The 20,185-nt window shown below is 36.7% G+C and overlaps 4 protein-coding genes across 6 annotated transcripts; 2 read left to right on the top strand and 2 right to left on the bottom strand.

Annotated features, from left to right (window-relative positions):
- Positions 1 to 1,637: 1,637 nt before the first annotated feature.
- LOC125203989 (uncharacterized) lies at positions 1,638 to 4,356 on the bottom strand. Of its 2 annotated transcripts, none has more exons than XM_048102529.2 (2): positions 4,062 to 4,356; positions 1,638 to 3,805 (listed from the first exon to the last, which is right to left on the bottom strand). In XM_048102529.2, the coding sequence occupies exon 2, from the start codon at positions 3,653 to 3,655 to the stop codon at positions 1,760 to 1,762; it is 1,896 nt and encodes a 631-aa protein (XP_047958486.1). In that variant the 5' UTR covers positions 3,656 to 3,805; positions 4,062 to 4,356; the 3' UTR covers positions 1,638 to 1,759. The 2 variants fall into 2 exon arrangements, with proteins under 2 accessions (XP_047958486.1, XP_047958485.1); XM_048102528.2 differs by having other exon boundaries at positions 1,638 to 3,758; positions 4,062 to 4,355.
- A 7,108-nt stretch (positions 4,357 to 11,464) lies between these two features.
- On the top strand, positions 11,465 to 15,798 carry LOC125204352 (uncharacterized). 2 transcript variants are annotated; one of them, XM_048102983.2, is made up of 4 exons: positions 11,465 to 11,621; positions 11,757 to 11,856; positions 12,462 to 15,159; positions 15,244 to 15,798. In XM_048102983.2, the coding sequence occupies exons 3-4, from the start codon at positions 12,597 to 12,599 to the stop codon at positions 15,627 to 15,629; spliced, it is 2,949 nt and encodes a 982-aa protein (XP_047958940.1). In that variant the 5' UTR covers positions 11,465 to 11,621; positions 11,757 to 11,856; positions 12,462 to 12,596; the 3' UTR covers positions 15,630 to 15,798. The 2 variants fall into 2 exon arrangements, with proteins under 2 accessions (XP_047958940.1, XP_088917087.1); XM_089060961.1 differs by having other exon boundaries at positions 11,470 to 11,653.
- Positions 15,799 to 15,910: 112 nt separating this feature from the next.
- LOC125206743 (adenylate kinase 2, chloroplastic-like) lies at positions 15,911 to 18,086 on the bottom strand. The gene is made up of 7 exons (XM_089060962.1): positions 17,962 to 18,086; positions 17,782 to 17,879; positions 17,145 to 17,273; positions 16,948 to 17,082; positions 16,711 to 16,857; positions 16,429 to 16,503; positions 15,911 to 16,316 (listed from the first exon to the last, which is right to left on the bottom strand). Exons 2-7 carry the CDS (start codon positions 17,857 to 17,859, stop codon positions 16,212 to 16,214), a joined length of 669 nt encoding a protein of 222 aa, XP_088917088.1. The 5' UTR covers positions 17,860 to 17,879; positions 17,962 to 18,086; the 3' UTR covers positions 15,911 to 16,211.
- A 1,473-nt stretch (positions 18,087 to 19,559) lies between these two features.
- Positions 19,560 to 20,014, top strand: LOC125207217 (uncharacterized). Its single transcript, XM_048106464.2, has one exon. The coding sequence runs from the start codon at positions 19,609 to 19,611 to the stop codon at positions 19,894 to 19,896; it is 288 nt and encodes a 95-aa protein (XP_047962421.1). The 5' UTR covers positions 19,560 to 19,608; the 3' UTR covers positions 19,897 to 20,014.
- Positions 20,015 to 20,185: the final 171 nt, after the last annotated feature.

The following is a 20,185-nucleotide window of genomic DNA, read 5'->3' as shown; positions in this document are numbered from 1 at the left end:
TCTCGCGGTTCATGTAGGCCTCCATAGCCTCGTTCATCTGCCGTTCGTACTCCTCAGCATCCCCACCACTACCACCACTACCACCACCCGCGTTACTCATCCCTCGATGTTGCTCTTGTACAGAAATTTAGAGAGAGAGAAAAATCGTTAAAACAAGTGGTGCAAATGAAAATGAAACTAAAATTGCGTATATATAGGTTTTCAAAAAATAAAAAAAAACGAAAATTGGCGCTGGCCGATTGGCACGCCACAATGGCGGCCAGCGCATCGGCCAGCGCCCTCTAATCGGCTAGCCCACGCCGTTTTTTACGCCGATTCTCGGCTGGCCGGTTGCAATGGTTCGGCTAGCCGACCGGCTAGGTACGCGAATCGGCTACCCGGTCGGCTAGCCGCTATTGTGGATGCTCTTATAGTCATTTTTAACTCGGCATGAGTTTTAAGAAATTGTTCGACTTTGTGAAGAAAAATGAGTCAGTGGAATGTAAACTCCACTTTTATAGTATATTGATATTGATTTTATATTTAATATGAGTGTAATGAGTTAGGTGAATGGTCGCGGACATACCAAAATAGCAAAATGAGATACAATATATTATTTCATGGATGGAGGGAGTGAAAAATATACTTCTTCCGTCCCAATTAAGTTGAATCAAAACTTTTAAGCAGAGAAATTAAGAAATTGTGTTGAAAAGCAGTAGAGATGAATAAAGTAAGAAAAATAAAGAGAGTACAAAAGAAATTAAATGTTTTATTTTTTGTTAAAAAGAAAATAACTCAACTTTGTTGGAAAATTCCGGAGAGAGGAGTACCGCTCAACTTGATTATGAGGGATGAAGTACTATTATTTCGCTCAACTTGAATAAGATGGATGAAGTACTATATTATTTCATATTGATATGATTTTTTTTGGTTAGAAAAAGCCGGCATAGTTCAAGAAAAATACTAACAAATCTATCCGTCCTTAGAGCATCTCTAATAGGAGAGGTAAATAGAGAGGTAAACTAATATAACTATTATATTTACCTTTTTTTCATAAAAAATCATTCTCCAAGGGGAGAGGTATTTGAGAAGGTATTATACCTTTTCCCATTTTAGAGAGATATCTTTACCTCCCCATTCATGGAGAGGTAAAATCTTATAACTATTCTTTTCATGAAAAACCCTTTTCCAATGGGAAAGATATTTGAGAAGGTATTACACTTTATATTTTTTTAATGTATTTTGTACTATTATTTTATTTTTTAAAAATAATTTACCTTTCTATATATTTTTTCCCTTTGGAATATGTTACTATTTTTTAGAATGGTATATTTCACTTTTTAAGAAGGTAAATGCATAATATACCTTTTTTATATACCTTCTCCAATTGGAGATGCTCTTAGAATATAGAAACGTGTGAAATAGCATAAATTTTAATACGCAATCGTTAAATTGTTGAATTTATATGAAACCTTAGTTATAATCTTCTCGACTATGGCCAATTATTTATCCGTTTCAGTTTCATCGTTTGCAATTGGATTAATTTATTTTGTTGTTTATTTTTCGTTTTTTAATACCTTCAAATTGCTCGAATCTAAGCTCAGAAATTTAACCTCTAGTACTGACCTCTTGCCCCTCAAACATAGAAAAAAACGAAAGAAAAAACATGTACATTTGTAAAAAGTACATTAATCACAATTATAATTTATAAATCCCAACACAAAATATGCATACAAGAAAAATTAAACAGAGACTAAAAAGAATTTACTGAGACAATGCATCACATCGGCAGCGTGCATTTCTTCTGAGAGTGCCCTAGCATATGGCACCGGCCGCACTGTACGACCCTCTTCGGCCGTTTTAAGCTCTCGAGCCGCAGAACCTTCTTCTTCGGCCTCCCGGGAGGCCTCCTCGTCTTTGGAGGCCGAATGGTGACATCAACTTGCGCTCCTCCGCCATCCGTTCCCTCACCCGGCTCCCTCCATAGACTCTTGTCCGGGATCGGGTGAATCATCTGCGAGTAGGTCTCTCGGTAGCTGTGGACCGTGAGGCACGTCTCGGCGAACAAATGCACGTTCTGGCCGCAAGAGATGAGGGCTGCGGCCGCGTGCGCGCATGGCAAGCCGTACAGCTGCCAGCGGCGGCACGAGCATATCCGGAGCCTTATGTCCACGATGTTTGTCCGCTCGGAGGAAACGATCTCGAACTCGACCTCGTTCGCGCGGAGCACTTTGTAGCAGCTGGCGTCGGAGATGGCTTCCGAGATCCGCTTCTCGGCGGAGGGCACTAGGATCGAGGCGAGCTGCATCCCCACGTGGAGACGCTGATGGAACCACGACGCCATTTGATGGCGAATGTGCTCCATCGTCTCCACGATGGGGAGCTCGTGGCACTCCAGCGCCCAATTGTAGAGGAGCTCGGTGAAGTTCAGCGTGAAATGGCCATAGCGTACGCCTTCGAAGTACGTCACGGCCCACAGCTGAGGGTTGAAATAGTTTAGCCAGGGCACGACGTCTTCCGAGATTTGCGCCATCTCGGAGATTTTGGATTCAAATTCCGTCGTTGTGAGCGCGTAGGCAGCACTCCAGAACATGTTCACCATCTTCGAGTTCTTGAACGTGTCGCGGAAGTTCTCGCTGACGAATCGCATGCAGAAGCCGTGGAACGCGTTGGGGAAATGCGTCTCAAAGGCCTCCACCAGACCCGGTGTTCTCTCGGAGAGTATAGTGAGCCTCGGCATGCTGTCCGTGTTCACCCCAAGAAGCTTACGCAGCTCAGACACAAACCACATCCAGTTCTCGTCACTTTCCACGTCCACGACAGCGATTGCCAACGGAAAGAGTTGATCATCGGCATCAACAGCAGCAGCACAGAGCAATGTACCTATGTACTTCCCTTTGAGATGGACTCTGTCCAGCTCCAGCAATGGGCGGCAAGCATGGACAAATCCGTAAATCGCAGCACGATAAGCAACAAACAATCGTTGGAATGAGTTTTCCTGTCCGGTAGCAACAACAGAAGCAATGCTTCCGGGGTTAGTCTTCCTTATCTGTTCACAATACGCAGGAAGAAGCTTGAAACCTTCCTCGTAAGTCCCGTGCAAAGCAGCCATACTACGCTCCTTCCCACGCCACGCCTGCATATACGAGACAGCAATCCCGTGCTGGTCGCGGATGTCTTGCAAGATCTCCTTCGGCTTATACTTCGGATTATCCCTTATCCGTGCCTCTACAGACCGCGCCACCCAACCCACGGAAGCCTGCTGGTGGTGGAGATTCTGAACCCCTTCACACGTGTGCTCCGAATGGAGCGTCCTAATGGTAAACGTGGGGAGTCCCGGCAGTTTCGCAACATGGACTCGCCACGGACAGCCATCCCTCGAGCACTTAGCTATAAACCTACTCCTATCAGATTTCACTATCCGAATCTCAAAATGCAACGCGATGGCTGTATCTTTCAACGTTCTCCTACAAGTATCGACATCAGCGAACTCCTGCCCTACCACCAATGCCTGATTCGCCAACGACACACTTGCATTCGTGCTAGAAACCGGTGTATAGACATCAACGGGTAAAGCAACATCAGCATTCGCGTTCGACACTACAGATAAGGGCAAAGCAGCATCTGCATTCTCGTTCGGCTCTACGAACAAGCTCTGTTCTGACATTTGCATCATTCATTTAGACAACAACACACATTTTAAAAGCCCTCATTTCCCCTCTTCAAGATCACCATCAAATGCCAAAATTCGAAAACGGATAACCGGTAAAACCCAAATCCTACAAGAAAAATCCACCTTAAATCACTTGAATCTCCAAACAGCTATCTACACATACAAATTCATAAACACAAAGCCCAATAGTCATCAAGATCCATCTTTTGACAAAATGCACTACCTCAGATGAAAATCAAACAAGTTCCCAAATTAGATTACTACTCAATTGGAACACTATTCCACATCTTTTTCTTCTCATACATAAAATTAGAAGCAGAATTTTTCGGAAGGAGAAAGCAATACAGATAATGTCATAATTCTACTGAAAATCCAATCAAAGCTAAATTGAAAAAGTTGAGATAATTACTTCAATGAGTGATTTCAGCTGGAGAGCGCCCCCAATTCGTGTCGGTTTCGATAACTGGAGAGTATGTGTATGTATGTATGAATAAAGATGGAGAAGTATAAAACAACACAATTTTGAACAGAAAACAAATCTCAATTCAAATTGGATTGATGACAGAGATGATGGGGTAAAATCTGGAGGTAGAAAATTGTGAATTTTGATGAGGTTAAAGCAATTTTGCCCTAATTGAACTGGACTTCTATTTTTTATGTTTAACTATATAAATACTAGTAGTAATATAAATGAATACTAGTACTATCAAAATCTGATTAAAAAACGTTTTGATTAATTATTGGCCTATCAAATGAACTGGAGTAATTGTTAATGAATAAGATACAAAAAAAATCGAGTCATTTAGGGTTGAAAATAAATATAGAAAATATAGTACTCATAGAAAATAAAGAGGATTTGTAATGGGCTGAAAATTTGGGCTTTTCAGGTGTGACAAAATATCCGTGTGTTAATAGACTTAAATTTAGTCTGTTTTTTGTCAACAAATATGTGTACAATTATTTTCTCTATTTTATTTGGTTCACTCTTCGATCTTCATTCTACTTTAATCTCTCGTCACTTAACTTTTTAAATATCAATTTTAAATTTCATGCTCAAAAGAAATACTCCCTCCGTTCCATTAAAAGTGACCCACTTTCCTTTTTAGTTTGTCCCAACCAAGATGACTCATTACTTAAAATGGAAACCCTTTTATCTCTACTTTATATCTTCTCTCTTACTTTACTCTATCCATTTAACACACAAAATAAAGTTGCATAAAATCCCGTGCCGCCCAAGAAAGGGGTCATCTTCCTTGGAACGGAGGGAGTATTACGGTTACAACAGGACGAACAAAGTACTATATCCGCACATGTGGTGGCTGCGAAGGTTTAGTTTAATATCATTATCATTTCGGTCCATACTGCCATTATTTACTTATTTTGTTTTATATAGTATTCCCTCCGTTCCATTCAAGATATCCACGTTTTTGAGTGACACGAATTTTAAGAGGAGTTGTTAGGCGGAGTCAATAAAAAGAAAAAGATAATTGAATATTTTAACAAAAAGAGATAAGAGATGAATTTATTTTCAAATATAGAAAGTGACTATGTTAACTGGGATAAACTAAAAAGGAAAGGTGGAAGACAACTTGAGTGGGATGGAAGAAGTATTTAATAAGGATATAGTAATACAAATATTATTATTTTAACAAATTATACTAGTAAAGTTAAATTCATTACTTTTCTTTATTACTTCTAATAAATGAATAAAATATAAATCAGATTAAATATGTTGGTAATATTTATATATATGATAACTAAATAAAGTATTAAAATAAAGCAAATCACGCTAATGTGAACTAAGTGAGAGATGCTAAATAGACGGTGATCCAAAAGATATACTAGAATAGCATAAATTTCTGAAGTATTAATCATTACAATACTCTTCCGTTCCATATTAGTACTTGAATTAGTATTTCTTTTATGCACTCATTTAACAAAATTAATAGTAATAAATAGTTAAAATAAAGAGAGAATAATATAGACGAGAAATTTCTCATTTAGATTTTCTCTAAGTTTATCCTCCCTCTCCACTTTAATTATTTATATAAATTTTTCCAAACTAAGTGTAACAAAAAGAAGACTAATATAAGTACATAACATTAGTTTAAATACTTACAAAATCTAGTCCAACATATCCATTATGACACTATCTAAAAATATTGTAGTTATATTTAAAAACATTGCACTCGAAGTATAAAGACAAATATGTCCTTTTGGCAGCATTAATATTTTCCCTATCATTATCATCTGCAAAATGGGCTTCATTATCATCAAGTCAGCATACTTTGAACAGAAAAAGGTAAAATAAAATGAAACGGCACTTAAATCATAAATATTTTCGTGGCTCAAAATTACTGGAATTTTTCTTCAGGTTTTCTATGACAAATTGAATTTTAAGTATATTTATGTTTCCAAATTTATATTCATCAAGCTCTTCAATTTGATTGGTAAGAAAAAAAAAATACTAAAATACACTCCATTCTTTTAATAATGTTAGAATTATAATTTGAATAAAATTTTATTCGATTCAACTCAATTCGACTACTCACTTGAGAACCATATACTCTATCTTTTAATAAAATGTTATAATTATAATTTAAATAAAATATTCGATCTCGAGTCTCGACTCAATTAGACTAGACTCACTTAGAACAAATATACTCCATCTTTTAATAAAAAGTTATAATTATAATTTGAATAAAATATTCGATTCAATCTCGACTCAATTCGACTAGACTCGACTCAATTCGACTATTCACTTGGGATCAAATATACTCAACTCGACTTGACTCAACTCAACTCAACTCAACTCAATTCGATTCACAAACTATGGAGTATTAGTTGAATGGATGGATAGTGATAGGAGAGTGGATCCACACAACAAAAGCAGTCAAAACAATTAAATGAATGTTGGATCTTAACATTATATGGAATGAATTTGTGAAGGCCGACTTATCAGTCAATTTCAGTCAATTTTTGGTCGAACCCACGATATTAATTACTTTTTCTTATTCATTTTATTGTTTGTCTTGCTAAACGTTTATATTGTTTTTTTTAATAGTACCATGGAGTATATCCTAGCAATTAAGATCAAACAAATGTCAATTCTAGAATTGAAAATGATTAGTTGGATTGATGCAATTTTTTGTGGTATAATAGGTTTCACTATCGTATTTAAAATTATTGTTGGGAGCTTCTAGAAAATGAATTATACTATTTTGAATGCAAATATTTAATTGATAAATTAACAAGGAAAGTCGGCACCACGCCGATAGATGGGCCTATGCCAACTTATTTACATATGTAGATGTATACTATTAATTGAATATTTTATCATACATAGAAATTATTGAATATGATAAGACAAAATATATGAATCTTGTGAAAATTTTGTGTATCTATGATGGGACCATGAAAAGTTAAAACATCGAGAGTGACATTTTCTTTTTGGTTGTATAATACAAGCGCGCACACATTTCCCACACTTTAGAAAATAATACTAAATATATAAAAAAAATTTAAAGAGACTCATAAATAATGGATGTGAAATGAATGATGAATTATGAGTGTTATTTCTTAAGTAAAAAATATGCTAAAAAGTGGTATAAGACAGTTAAGGAACGATGAGTTATTGATACTTTGATACAAATATGTATTTACCATGAAAAACGATGTAACATTTTTCTTTCAATTGATAGATTAGTAATTCGAATAGTTATTGTATAGGCATTTTTTTTATATTAAAATAGTAAAGATAATAAGTGGTTATTGAAAAAAGAAGAAGAAAACCAATTTTACAATGGTTAATTGTTCTCATTCTCTTTTATATTAAGACATAAATATGTGTATGTGTGGATGTGGATATGATCTACAATGGAATTATATGATGAAGTAAAATATAAAACTGAAAGTTAACTTGATTGGGACCAGTTGGGAATTAATTCCAAGGGAAAAGAAACACACGTTCAAATATTTTTATTTTGTAGCAATAAACGACAAGGTTAAAAAAGAAAAAAAGATTCTTTCTTGCAACAACAAGATACTTTGACATTGGAGCTTAAAAGAAGTTAAATCCTTATCTTCTAGAAAAATGCTTTACAAAACTCAAACATCAAAGTCTGTCTCAAATCTCAATTAAACCCATTTTGTTATTCTATATGCTTTAGCTATATTGACCAACTAAAAATATAGGAGTATTTATTTTCTGTAATATGAAATCCAAGATTTAAAATACACATTTTTTTCCTATTTATCCCTTATTTAATTTACTCCTTTTTATCCCTTAATTACTCATCCCAATAAGTTTGTTCATTTTAGTTTAAAGTAGTAGTCATGAATTAATAGTAAAAAAAAATGCAAATATACTATCATCGTTATTAATATTTCATATGTTTGAACGATTATTCGAGCTGAACGATCATATCACAAATGAGAGAGAAATAAGTTGAGAGATAGTATTAAAATATACGCAATTGTGATGTAGAAATGTACGTGGTTGTCGTTATAACAAATACTACTATAAGTGGCTAATGTGATAGGATCAAATAATTCAAAAGATAAAAAAGATTATAACAAGACAATAATACTGAATCGCTAGTTGAAAATAGTGTTGGCCCACAATCAGAAAAAGAAAAAAATCCAAAAACTCAATTTTATGCTTTTTAAATTGATCCGTGGCAACAAGGTGTCATTTGAGATAAAAATAAAAATTTAACTCAACTTACTGAAATTTAACGAACATAAAAAAAAATATTTTATTACACTTTAATTTCTTGATATTAATTTTTAAAAAATAAAAATATATAAATGAATTAAAGCTCCTGCATGAAATAAATTCCAAAATCTCAAATTTAACTATTTCAAATAAAATTTAACGTAAAACCACTAAAATAGTTAAGTCCTAAATTAATTAAATACTAGTTGTTCATTAATTTAGACTATTTTCTTAGCTAATGGAGTAGTATTTAGTTGTACTACTACATCCGTCCTCTAAATATTGTCACATTTTGATCTGACACGAATATTAAGAAATGTAATGGATTGTGAGTTAAAAAAATTGATGGTACGTGGGTCCTAGTTTTATAAAAAAAATGTGAATAGTGAAATATAAGGTCCAATACCAAAAATGGTAAAAAATGAAGTGTGATAATTTTTTAGAGACGGAGGTAGTATTACTTCATTGTGATATTTTAACTGTGTTTTTCTGGTTTGAGGTTTATATTTTTGTTTTTAAACCAAGTTTCGATGCAAATTTCTTTGTGTCACACAAAAGAGGTATTCTCTCCTCCCACTCGCGTTGTGGTGTAATTTTGAACGAATCAGATAATAATCGGAAAAAGACAATCAAATATAAGAAATAAGAATAAATCTATCCTATAAATCTCTAACCGTATTCAAACATGGGAGCCAAATGACACCAGAAATATTAATTGTAACCAATGATACTTTTAAATACTAGTATAAGCTATCTTTCCCATGAAATAGTGAACAATGACTGATGTGAAAATAATACTATTGGAAGTCATGAATTGTGTGACTAATAATTGGATTGACCTGGTCAACTACTGTGGTCCACATCAGATTCACATTTTGTGTCATCTCAGTCACATATTATGCCACTATACTCACTAGTTTCAACTTTCAACATGCACAGTGTCATGTACCACATAAATTTTTTGTGATCTATATAATTAGATTAAAACGCATGAATTCTCAACATCGGCATTGTTTTAGCTCATCCCGTCATTCAGTAACTGACGACGGAATGGGTTTGCAGCTCCCGTCTCGCAATTTTGGATTCTCAACATGAATTAACATTCAACTCTTAATAGGGTGAGTCTATGCCAAATAAAAATTTAGTGGTCCGAACATGTTAATACAGAGTATACTAACTAATCACAATCGTAAAAGCATTCAATTTTTTATTTTTTATGCAATTATAATTGACTCAGTGCATCAAATTGCAATGTGTTCGGACCACTAAATTTTACAGACTATAAGATATCACTATCCACTAACCTTTCACATTTTCATGTAATGATCCAATTTATCGCCTATGATATGATCCTCTATTTTCTAATTATATTATATTATAGTTGCAAATTTCACATCAAATACGAATATATTCTCTCTATATATGCTAAGTATTTTATTTACTATTCATTCGGTGCATTCATTGCACATAATTGTTATATTTATCCTTTTTGCTTCCACATGTTTCGTATAGAACTAATACTAATTATTGTACGTTTCTTTCAAATAAATAGGGAGTATATTTTATTAATGTATTAAGATAATATCGAGTCGTTTTTCTATTTTCTAGATATACATATATTTCTTATATTTAGCTCTTATAGTATGTTGTTATTCTTCTGATAATAAAAAACTGCTTTTTCTTTATATTTATCTTTCTCTCCCACTTATATTTCAAATTTATTTAGTGTTTAATAGAAAATAAAATCGTGTCCGAACTCGACAATGTGTACTAGAAATTCGATGGCTTCACACACAATGGATATATCTTTTAGTTAATTAAAAATAAATCAAAATAATATCAATCGTTCATTGTGGCAATGATAGGTCGCTGTTATCTTGAAAGTTTGAACTCAAAATAGTAAAATTAGCTATAAATTCAAGGTGATACTATTATATTATTATTGTACTTATATAGTTTATCTTGGTGGTTTTTCTATTTTTGGCGTCTCTGTGTGTAATCTTTGTGTTAGAAGAGATTGGCAAATATTACTTTGATTTTGTTTTAGTGTACACATCTCATCTTTTTTGCTACAATGATTGTGGATGCACTTTGTTATTTTATTCGATGATTTCGTTATTTTTCGTTGTTAAATCTATTTTGAATTAACTACTGGCCTATATTATTTCCAATGTTTGATACTAGTCTTTTTTAAATAATAAACAATTTACCTCCTTTTTAATTTAATTAATTCTTTAAAATGAAATAGAAACAAATATAAACATAATACAAGCCACCACTAGTGATATCTTAGTACTCAATTGTTGTTATTATTATTAGTTAATCATAAGCTAATTATCAATCAAATGGCATGTCCTCCTCAAGATTATTGCTTTTTAGCTGCTTAAGACGCAACCACAAATAAATCATTGCCTATTTCTGGCTAATTGCAATTTACGTCTGAAATTATCACTATTAAACTAAAAAATACTCTCCCCGTCCCGAGTAAAGTGAGGCGTTTCTTCTTATAGAAACACAGGAAAACTAATTGCAGTTTAGTTATAGTAGTACTAAATTAAGTGAGAGATATTATTATTATTATTATTATTATTATTATTATTATTATTTAAATCCTGCCCTAATTATCAATCAAATGACATGTCCTTCTCAATATACTCGCTTTTTAACTGCTAAATATACGCAATGAACCAATGTCCCCAAAGAAAGCATTGCCTAATCTTTTGGTTAATTGCATTTTAGTCCTTACGCTATGAATAATGGCAAAAAGGATCTTCAAAAGGAGAAAAAGGTCATATTTATCATTTATATCATTTTGATTGCAAGTCACTAGGTTAAATTGGAAAATATGGGGAAATGTCAAATATATTTCAATTAAAAAAATATGGATCTTAAAAGAATGATTTTGTTCCCAATATTTGTTATTGTAATAAAATTGTCCTAACTATATTGTGGAGATTTTGATATACTTACCTATCTTGAGAGACTAAACTGAAAATAGTATCACTAAAACTTTTTGTCATTTCTCCCCACCTTAAAACAGGCTGATCTCAAATATATATGTTGTGTAATTTCTGTTACATACCACTATTCATGTAATAAAAATTCTAGCTTGATGACAAATACCTCCTTATCTTGTGTTTGTTAGCCTTCTCTCTCTTGTCTATTGTATCATCATTTAGCTCCACTTAATTACTTCCATTTTCCATCAAAAACCCCCAAGTAAAGAAGAAAAAAGGAACAGAACAATCCCATGTTAGTGCCTAAAAACTGTTTCTTTTTCCTTGGTGGGAAACTTGTGATTTTTCCAAGAATTTGCAACTCTCTTTCTTCTTTCTTTTCCATCTCTTTTTGTGTAACCCTTTTTTTGTGTTTTTCTTGAAACATCAGAGGAAGGGAAGCTGCTGCATGCTTTTCTTAGACTGAAAAAGATTTGATCTTTACTTGGAGCTCTATTTCTCTCCATGAGAAAATCTTGAAACCTTTGCAGGTTTGTTTACTTTTATGTAGTTTTTTCATGTTTCCTTTGCAAGTGTCTGTGTATGAGAGAGAGAGAGAAGCTGCATATATGTATCATATGTATGATTCTTGGTTGTTGGCCTAATAAAAATTGAGTCTTGATTGTTGGCCTCAAAAAGAGAAGATGATCTCAAGCAAGATGAGGCCTTTATGCATTGAATGAATCAAGAATCATGGATTGAAATATCCCTTTTTGAGTTATATTGATTGAACTTTGATTAATCATTACTATCTGTTAAAGATCTTAGATCCCAGAATAGCTTCTTGATTAGTATTTTAGTTGGTGAAAAACTAAGTTTTTTTTTTTCATTTCCTTCACTTGAGTTGCTTGAAAGGTAGCTTTGCTCTCTCTTTACTTAGTTGTAATCCATAATTAGATTCAAGTTGACATCTTAACACAAATCTCCCTCTCTGGTTTAAGAACATTCTGTATCCAATTATTGCTCTATAAATTAATCACTCTTGTCATATACTAGCACCCTTATAGAATTTAAAAATAATTGCACTTCTTAGAATAGTAATCATTTAGCTAAAAATAAAAATTCAATTTAATCTGACCTCATTTATTTGGTGCAGTGTTGATGTCTGCTTGTGATTGTACTGCTCTGCTCAAGCCCATGTCAACAATAATAGAGATATATACAGACTGGAATCCTTGTCCCTTGATGTGAAAAGACCATCCTGCCCCTCCACAAAAATTCCACTAAAAAAATGACCAAATCCAAATTTTCCCTCCGAATCCTAACTGTTTTCTTGATCTCATTATCTTGTTTGGAGCCTTCCCAATGCCTGAAATCAGAGGTGGAGGCCTTGTTAGAATTCAAGAAATTGATCATTGATCCATTAAAATATTTGGAATCATGGAAAGATTCAGATTCAGATTCAGATTCCCCTTGCAGATTCTATGGAATCCACTGTGATCAAGAAATGGTGACTGGGATCTCTCTGGACAATCTCTCCCTCTCGGGGCAGATATCGCCGTCGCTCTCAGCCCTGCCCGGCCTCACGTCCCTCGTCCTCACGTCTCACTCGCTAACGGGGCCTCTCCCGGCCGAGCTCAGCAAGTGCAAAAGCCTCAAAGTCTTAAACGTCTCTGGCAACTACTTAACTGGTAGTGTTCCTGATCTCTCAATGCTGACGAGCTTGGAAGCGCTCGATATCTCGCTTAACTCGTTCACAGGGCCGTTCCCGAGCTGGGTCGGGAGCCTGACCGGCCTAGTGTCGTTAGTCCTCGGCCAGAACACCTACGACGAGGGTGAGATTCCTCCCACCATTGGCAAACTGAAGAAGTTGCAATGGCTCTTCTTGGCTAACTCGAGTTTAAAAGGCGAGATCCCCGAGTCCATCTTCGAGCTGGAGGCGTTAGGCACGTTGGATATTTGCGTAAACAAGATAACGGGAAGGCTTCCGGCTTCCATTGGCAAGATGAGGAGTTTGTTCAAGATTGAGCTGTATGCGAACTTTCTCACGGGAGAAATCCCGGCTGAGGTGGCTGATCTGGCCGATCTCAAGGAGTTTGATGTGTCAAACAATCAAATGTATGGTGTGATCCCAAAGGAGATTGGGAGGTTGAAGAAACTAACTGTTTTTCACTTGTTCAAGAACAACTTTTCTGGTGAGATTCCCTCTGGTTTCGGAGAAATGCAGCATCTCAAGGCGTTTTCCATCTACAAGAACGCGTTCACAGGCGTTTTCCCGGAGAATCTAGGCCATTTCTCGGTGTTAAACAGCATAGACATATCCGAAAACAGATTCTCCGGTCCGTTTCCTAAGTACTTGTGCCAAGGGAAGAATCTTCAGAACTTGCTTGCGTTGGGGAATGATTTCTCCGGGGAGTTTCCGGATAGTTATGGTGATTGTAGCCCTCTGCAGAGGCTGAGGATCAACCAAAACCGGCTCAATGGATCCATTGCAGACAGGGTGTGGGCGCTTCCGAATGTGCAAGTCATGGACTTTAGTGATAATGGCTTCACGGGGAGGGTGTCACCGAGCATTGGGGCGTCGCTGCAGCTAACAGAGCTAATGCTGTCGAACAACAGATTCTCGGGCGAGCTGCCTCAAGAGCTCGGCCGTCTTGGCCTAATGGAGCGTATCTACTTGGACAACAACAACTTCTCCGGTGTGATACCATCGCAGTTTGGGGCGTTGAAGCAGATCACGTCGTTGCATTTGGAAGAAAACGCCTTGTCCGGATCCGTGCCAGCAGAGTTGGCTAACTGCCCTAGGTTGGTGAGTTTGAATCTTGCTTCGAACCAGCTGAGTGGTGGGATCCCGAGGAGCTTCTCGAACATGGCCTCGTTGAACTCGCTGAACCTCTCGAGGAATCAGCTTAGTGGGAGGATTCCAGAGGACTTCGAGAGGATGAGGCTCTCGTTTGTTGATCTGTCGTACAACCGTTTGTCAGGGAGTGTGGCTCCTTATTTCATGGTCGTGGCCGGTGACAAGGCGCTCGTTGGGAATGCCGGCCTATGCTTAGACGTGGACGAGGAGGGGAAGAAGAGGAAGTTCAAGGACTCTGCCTTGCCTATCTGTGTTCATAAAGGAAATGGCCACAAGAGCTTTACTAGGAGCAAGCTAGCGGTGTCGTGCATCATACTAGTCGCCCTCGTTGCTTTCCTGGCCGGGCTTTTGTTCGTGAGCTATAGGAACTTCAAGAAAGGCGAGCGGATGGGAGACGAGAATGGCGTGCTCGGCCCTTGGAAGCTCGAGAGCTTCCAAAAAGTGGAGTTTGATGTGGATGATATACATGGTGTGGATGAGGAGAACTTGATCGGGAGCGGGAGCACCGGTAAGGTGTATCGCCTCGACTTGAGCAAGGGTTGCGGAACCGTGGCTGTGAAGCAGCTGTGGAGGGGCAATGGGGTGAAGCTCATGGCTGCAGAGATGGAGATTCTTGGGAAGATTAGGCATAGGAATATACTCAAATTGTATGCTTGTTTGATGAAAGAAGGCTCGAATTTCTTGGTTTTCGAGTACATGTCGAACGGGAACTTGTTTCAAGCGTTGCACCGGGAGATCAAGCCCGGGAAGCCGGAGCTGGATTGGTATCAAAGGTACAAGATTGCAGTCGGGGCTGCAAAAGGGATCGCCTACTTGCACCACGACTGCAGCCCGGCTATCGTCCACAGAGACATCAAGTCGACGAACATACTTCTTGATGAGGATTACGAGGCTAAAGTTGCTGATTTTGGCGTTGCGAAGGTAGCTGATCCGTCCTCTCCGAAGGGGTCCGAGTGGAGTAACTTTGCCGGGACACATGGCTACTTTGCACCGGGTAATTATGGCTTGGAGAATGCTTTAAAAAAGGCGTTTTTCGACGTTGGCCTAACTGTTTTTGGTTCTTTTGTTGGCAATGCAGAGATGGCCTATTCGCTCAAGGTGACGGAGAAGTGCGACGTGTACAGCTTCGGGGTCGTGCTGCTGGAGCTCGTGACGGGGAGGAGGCCGGTGGAGGAGGAGTACGGGGACGGGAAGGACTTGGTGTATTGGGTTTCGACTCATCTCGGCAGCAGGGAGGATGTGATCAAGGTTCTTGACCGAAAGGCGGTGCCTGAGCCCGTGCAAGATGACGCGATCAAGGTGTTGAAGGTCGCGACGCTGTGCACGAAAAAGCTCCCGAATCTGCGGCCGAGCATGAAGGAGGTGGTCAAGATGCTGGTGGATGCTGAGCCTGGGGCTGGCTTGAGGTCTCCAGATAATGTGGGGAGGAATGAAGAAAAAGGGGTGTGTTTAGACCATTTTTGAGATAGTTTTTCATTGTGTAGATACAGTTTGTATGGTTGATTTTAGTGTTTTTGAGATTTTAGGGTTGATTGATATCTCAATATAAATATGTTATGTATCATAGTATTGAATATGAATCTCATTTTGTATGATTTGAATAACAATTTTGTGTCTGATTTTCTTTGATAAATTGTTGGAATATTGTATATGGTCTATTTTGAAAAACTTTTATTTTTTTCGTAATGAAAAACAAAACACTTTTATTTTGTTATGAGAGAAATTGAAGTTAGGGACACGGTCTCTAAATACGAGATTCTGGTCCACAAGTGGACATATAAATACGTTCATAGTATCTCATTCCTATCAATCGCACACAAATGATTAGGAAACATCGATGAATGCAGTCTTGAAGAAGTCGACAACGAGCAGCACGTGCTTCAAAGAAAAATGCAGCAACGACACTAACTCGAATAGCTTCATCTATGTTTTTTATTCTTCCCCATCATCCCAAAGCAATGAAACATGATAAATTTAACATATTTCTCTATATGTATGTACCTCCCATTCGCCCGAATCTGGCTCCATTTCCCCCGAGAACCGGTCTTATGCAGCCAGTGAGCCGAAGGAGGCTTCCTTCATCGCAAGAAGCTCTGTCAAAACTCGGTCAATTTGTGAGAACACCTCCTCTTTAGGGAGGGTTCCGTCCACCTGCAATTAAGGAGTAAAACATAAGGTTCTCGGCTAACGGTATGGTTCTGCTCATGCAAGAAACGAAACTCAACAACGAACGCTAGTGATTCTACTCGATCTCGTATCACACCTTGACTATTTGGTCGTTGTATAACGAAAGCACAGACTCCACGTTGCTGTTGTGAGTGAGCAAACGCAGTTTAGCCTAAAAAACGAAGATAAAGCCGTGTCACATTCAGAAGATAAAGGGTTGATCTCGTTCCGTGTCCCCAACTTTCGGCATTTTCCAAAAACTATAATTTACCTAAGAATCCGACAACCTGACTACAACGTAAATCAATTGTTTTGGCAAAGTTTGGGACATTTTTTTAGAAAACGCTGAAAGTTGAAATACAAATGTGTAGTTGCAAACCTTTTCTTCAGTGTCATCGAAGCGTTGAGTGAGTCGTGCAGCGATTTCTTCTGTTTCCGGGGGAGAGTATGTGAGATGGTATATTTTCCCGGTGACCGGATCTAGTCTGCGACCGACAACTCTTTCAACGAGGATATCTTCAGGCACCTGTAAAAAAGCATCGAGGAATAAAGAATTTCGACAAACATACGAAAGTAGGCACTATCAAGACTACAAAGACCAACAGTAGAGCCTCACTTCGAGAAGAATGAAGATATCTGGATCGAAACCGAAATTCTTGAGAGAGTTAGCTTGGGATTCGCTCCTCGGATATCCATCAAGAAGCCAGCCGCTCTCCTGAGAGTCTTGCCTTGACAACCGCTCTGTAACCATCTGCAACCAGCAACGAAGGTGAGTTCGTTTGTGGAAGCGAACAACATATAAACGAAGGCTACCGCATCAACTATCTCGTTTGGAACAAGCTTCCCCATTTCCATGTATTCCTTAGCACGCTCCCCGTTTTCAGTCCCTGCAGCAACTTCAGCCCGGAGAAGATCTCCTGCTGCAACGTGTACCAAATTATACTGCAAAGTAAAAACAAAACGAACATGCTTATGTTACATGAGAAAGAATGTATATAAATCAATACATAACTCACACATCCCATTGGATTAGAGAAAATGATTTTGTCATAACTACTATTATGTTTACATCAACTGTTTGAACTCTTACTTTGTCTTTCACGGTCTTCTAAAAACGAGAACGAATTGACCTTTGTTTCTTCTATGTAATTTATAGAATTAATAACGACGGATATTAGAATCGAAACAAACATACAAACTAATAAAAGAACGACTAGACGAGAACAATGCTCGTCGTCATGAACAGTGCTCACATAAGTAAAACGTAAGTTACGTACAATTAACCAGTATTAAACGAGAATGGTGCTCATTGTTACGACACGAATAGTGCTTGCATAAGTATGTAGCATAACATTCACCTTCATATTTCATATAATCACAATTCTAATTTCCAAAACGCCAATCAAAAAATTAAAAAACATAAAAAATTCAAAACTAAAACAAGAAATACCTTTTTAGTAATGAGTTCACATTGAGTTCCTTTCCCAGAAGCAGGGGCTCCTGATATCATTACCCTCAAAGGCTCCATCTTTCACCAGAAGCAACAACCTGTTTTCATTATTCAGCCACAAAATCACCAAAATTTCACCCAAATCAATTTCATTACAGTAAAAAAAAAAAGAATCTTTACCGGTAAACATGGATCAGCTTTGGATTTCCTGAAATGGGTTTTTGATATATTTTGATTCAAACGAAGAGACAAAGATGGGAGCTTGGAAATAGGGAGGAGGAGGTGACTGGGAGAGGGATCTAAGGGCTTGTTTGGATTGAAAGATGCTGCTTTGAAATTCACCGAGGTGCAGCTGCATGAAGAAGTAGCCATCTATTCTGTACCCTCAAACAGATACTAAATCAAGGGATCACAATATAATGTTGTAGTTTTGATTTATTTGGTTGGATGGTTTAATTTAGCAGTGATAGTATCTACAAATAAAGTAGAGTTGTCGAAATTAATCAAGATTGTTTTATATTTTATTTATTTATTGTTTGAATTGGTGCTATAAATGCTTTTGGTCAATATTGGAGGATTAATTTAGTTCAAAATTTTGGGAAAAGTAGTCCCTCCGTCCATGATTTAAAGAATCATTGTCTTTTTAGTTTATCTACGATTTAACAATTTACTTTATTCCATTTTTAATATACGGATCTCATATCCCACCAATATTTTACACTCACAATCCAATATAAAATTAATACTCCCTCATCCCATAAGAATATGTACTCTTTCCTTTTTAGTCCGTTCCACAAAAATATGCATTTTCTACTTTTGGAAAGTCTTTTCTCTCTAATAAGTGGGACCCGTTCTCCACTAACAATACTTTAATTACTTTTTATCTCTACTTCTCTCTTACTAACCAATTTTACATACATTAAAACCCGTGCCAAACCTAAAGTGTATATTCTATGGTGACGGAATAAGTACTTTAAATGGGTCCTACATTCAACTCACTTTCTCACTTTACTTTTCTTCACAAAATCAAACAATTTCTTAACACTCATGCCAAGTTAAAATGACTCATTAAATGGTGGACGGAGAGAGTACTTAGTAAGTTATGATACAAATGGTAAATAAATTGATGTATATGATTAATGAGTTTAAGATATTTTTTTATAAATAAAAATATTCATATTTTTTTTGGGACATATGAAAATGAAAAGTGTATATATTTTATGAGAGAGGTGTGATCAATTGTTAACTTTCTTAAGTTGCTAACTTGCTAATTCATCAATACAGTGGATTAAAAATGTCAACACGGTGACATCAAAATGTGAACACATAATTTTGTTAAACTTCAATATAATGTTAAACTCCAATATAATGTGTTTGAAATTATGTGTTGACATTTTGATGTTACCGTATTCACATTTTTAACACACTGTATGGATGAGTTAGCAGAGTTAGCAACTTAAATAGATAGCAATATAACGCACCCCTTTGAGATATTCTATGAGAAGGAGAATATGATATTACAATGTGTATGTGTTTTTTTGCTGCTTGCTAGTTGATTTTAGTTTCTACTCTATTTTTTGTTGACAAATTTAATTTACGTAGTGTTAGTGTTTTTGATGGACTTTGCTTGCAATACTGTAAATTAAAATGTATATTGATATGGAATCTTTTTCAATTATATTTGTAATAAAATGAGTATGTGCACATACTATTAATATTGTTATTATACCATCCCTTTTTATTAAAAACATTGATCCATATATAAATGAAATAAACAATATTCTTTTAAGGTGAAATTGGGAACCAAATCAAATACGTAATTCAACAATGGCGCGACCGACCTCCACCGCCCCTTCTACGGCGACCACCACGGCCCTCGAGACGTCCTCCTCCTCCAACCAGCATCCGCAGATTAGGGACTCGCTGGTGCTGAAACTGAAGCTTCCGAAGAAGAAGGTGTCGTGGAAGGAAGGAACCGTAGACAACGAGTTTATGAATAAGAAGAGCTCCAAAAAATGCTGCATCTTCCACAAGGAGAAGCCTTTCGACGAGGACGATTCCGACGCCGAGTGCGATCACGATCACGATCATGAAGAGGCTTCGACGAGTCGGTGATTCATCGATTTAATCGCTCGATGATTCTGTAAGCGGTTATTTTGTGATTGCGATTGTCGGAAATGTTGTAAAATCTACTGGAAATTCGATTGGAATACGAAGATTTGATTTGATTTGATTGCTGATTGCGTCTAATTGGATAATTTGGAGGCGATTGCTCTGTTAATTAGGGTTTTGCTGTTTTGCATTTTGGATGAATTTCAAAGTTTTGTATGATCTCACAGCTCAATTGATGAATTTCTCATATGTTATTTTGCCATTTAATCCCCTCAACGTTGATCTCTACTGC

The sequence above is a fragment of the Salvia hispanica genome, chromosome 6 (genome assembly GCF_029641045.1).
Source record: "Salvia hispanica isolate PSC_SH4W2 chromosome 6, Shi_PSC_v1, whole genome shotgun sequence".
Lineage (NCBI taxonomy): Eukaryota > Viridiplantae > Streptophyta > Magnoliopsida > Lamiales > Lamiaceae > Salvia > Salvia hispanica.
This window is presented reverse-complemented; position numbering and strand designations above follow the sequence as displayed.

Excerpts from the sequence above, each read along its gene's own strand:
- LOC125203989 (XM_048102529.2), bottom strand. The coding sequence starts at position 3,655 with ATGATGCAAATGTCAGAACAGAGCTTGTTCGTAGAGCCGAACGAGAAT.
- LOC125204352 (XM_048102983.2), top strand. The coding sequence starts at position 12,597 with ATGACCAAATCCAAATTTTCCCTCCGAATCCTAACTGTTTTCTTGATC. Across the intron at positions 15,160-15,243 it reads ACATGGCTACTTTGCACCGG|AGATGGCCTATTCGCTCAAG; the intron begins GTAATTATGGCT and ends TTGGCAATGCAG.
- LOC125206743 (XM_089060962.1), bottom strand. The coding sequence starts at position 17,859 with ATGGAGCCTTTGAGGGTAATGATATCAGGAGCCCCTGCTTCTGGGAAA. Across the intron at positions 16,504-16,710 it reads TCGATGACACTGAAGAAAAG|GCTAAACTGCGTTTGCTCAC; the intron begins GTTTGCAACTAC and ends TTCGTTTTTTAG. Across the intron at positions 16,317-16,428 it reads ACAACGACCAAATAGTCAAG|GTGGACGGAACCCTCCCTAA; the intron begins GTGTGATACGAG and ends CCTTAATTGCAG.
- LOC125207217 (XM_048106464.2), top strand. The coding sequence starts at position 19,609 with ATGGCGCGACCGACCTCCACCGCCCCTTCTACGGCGACCACCACGGCC.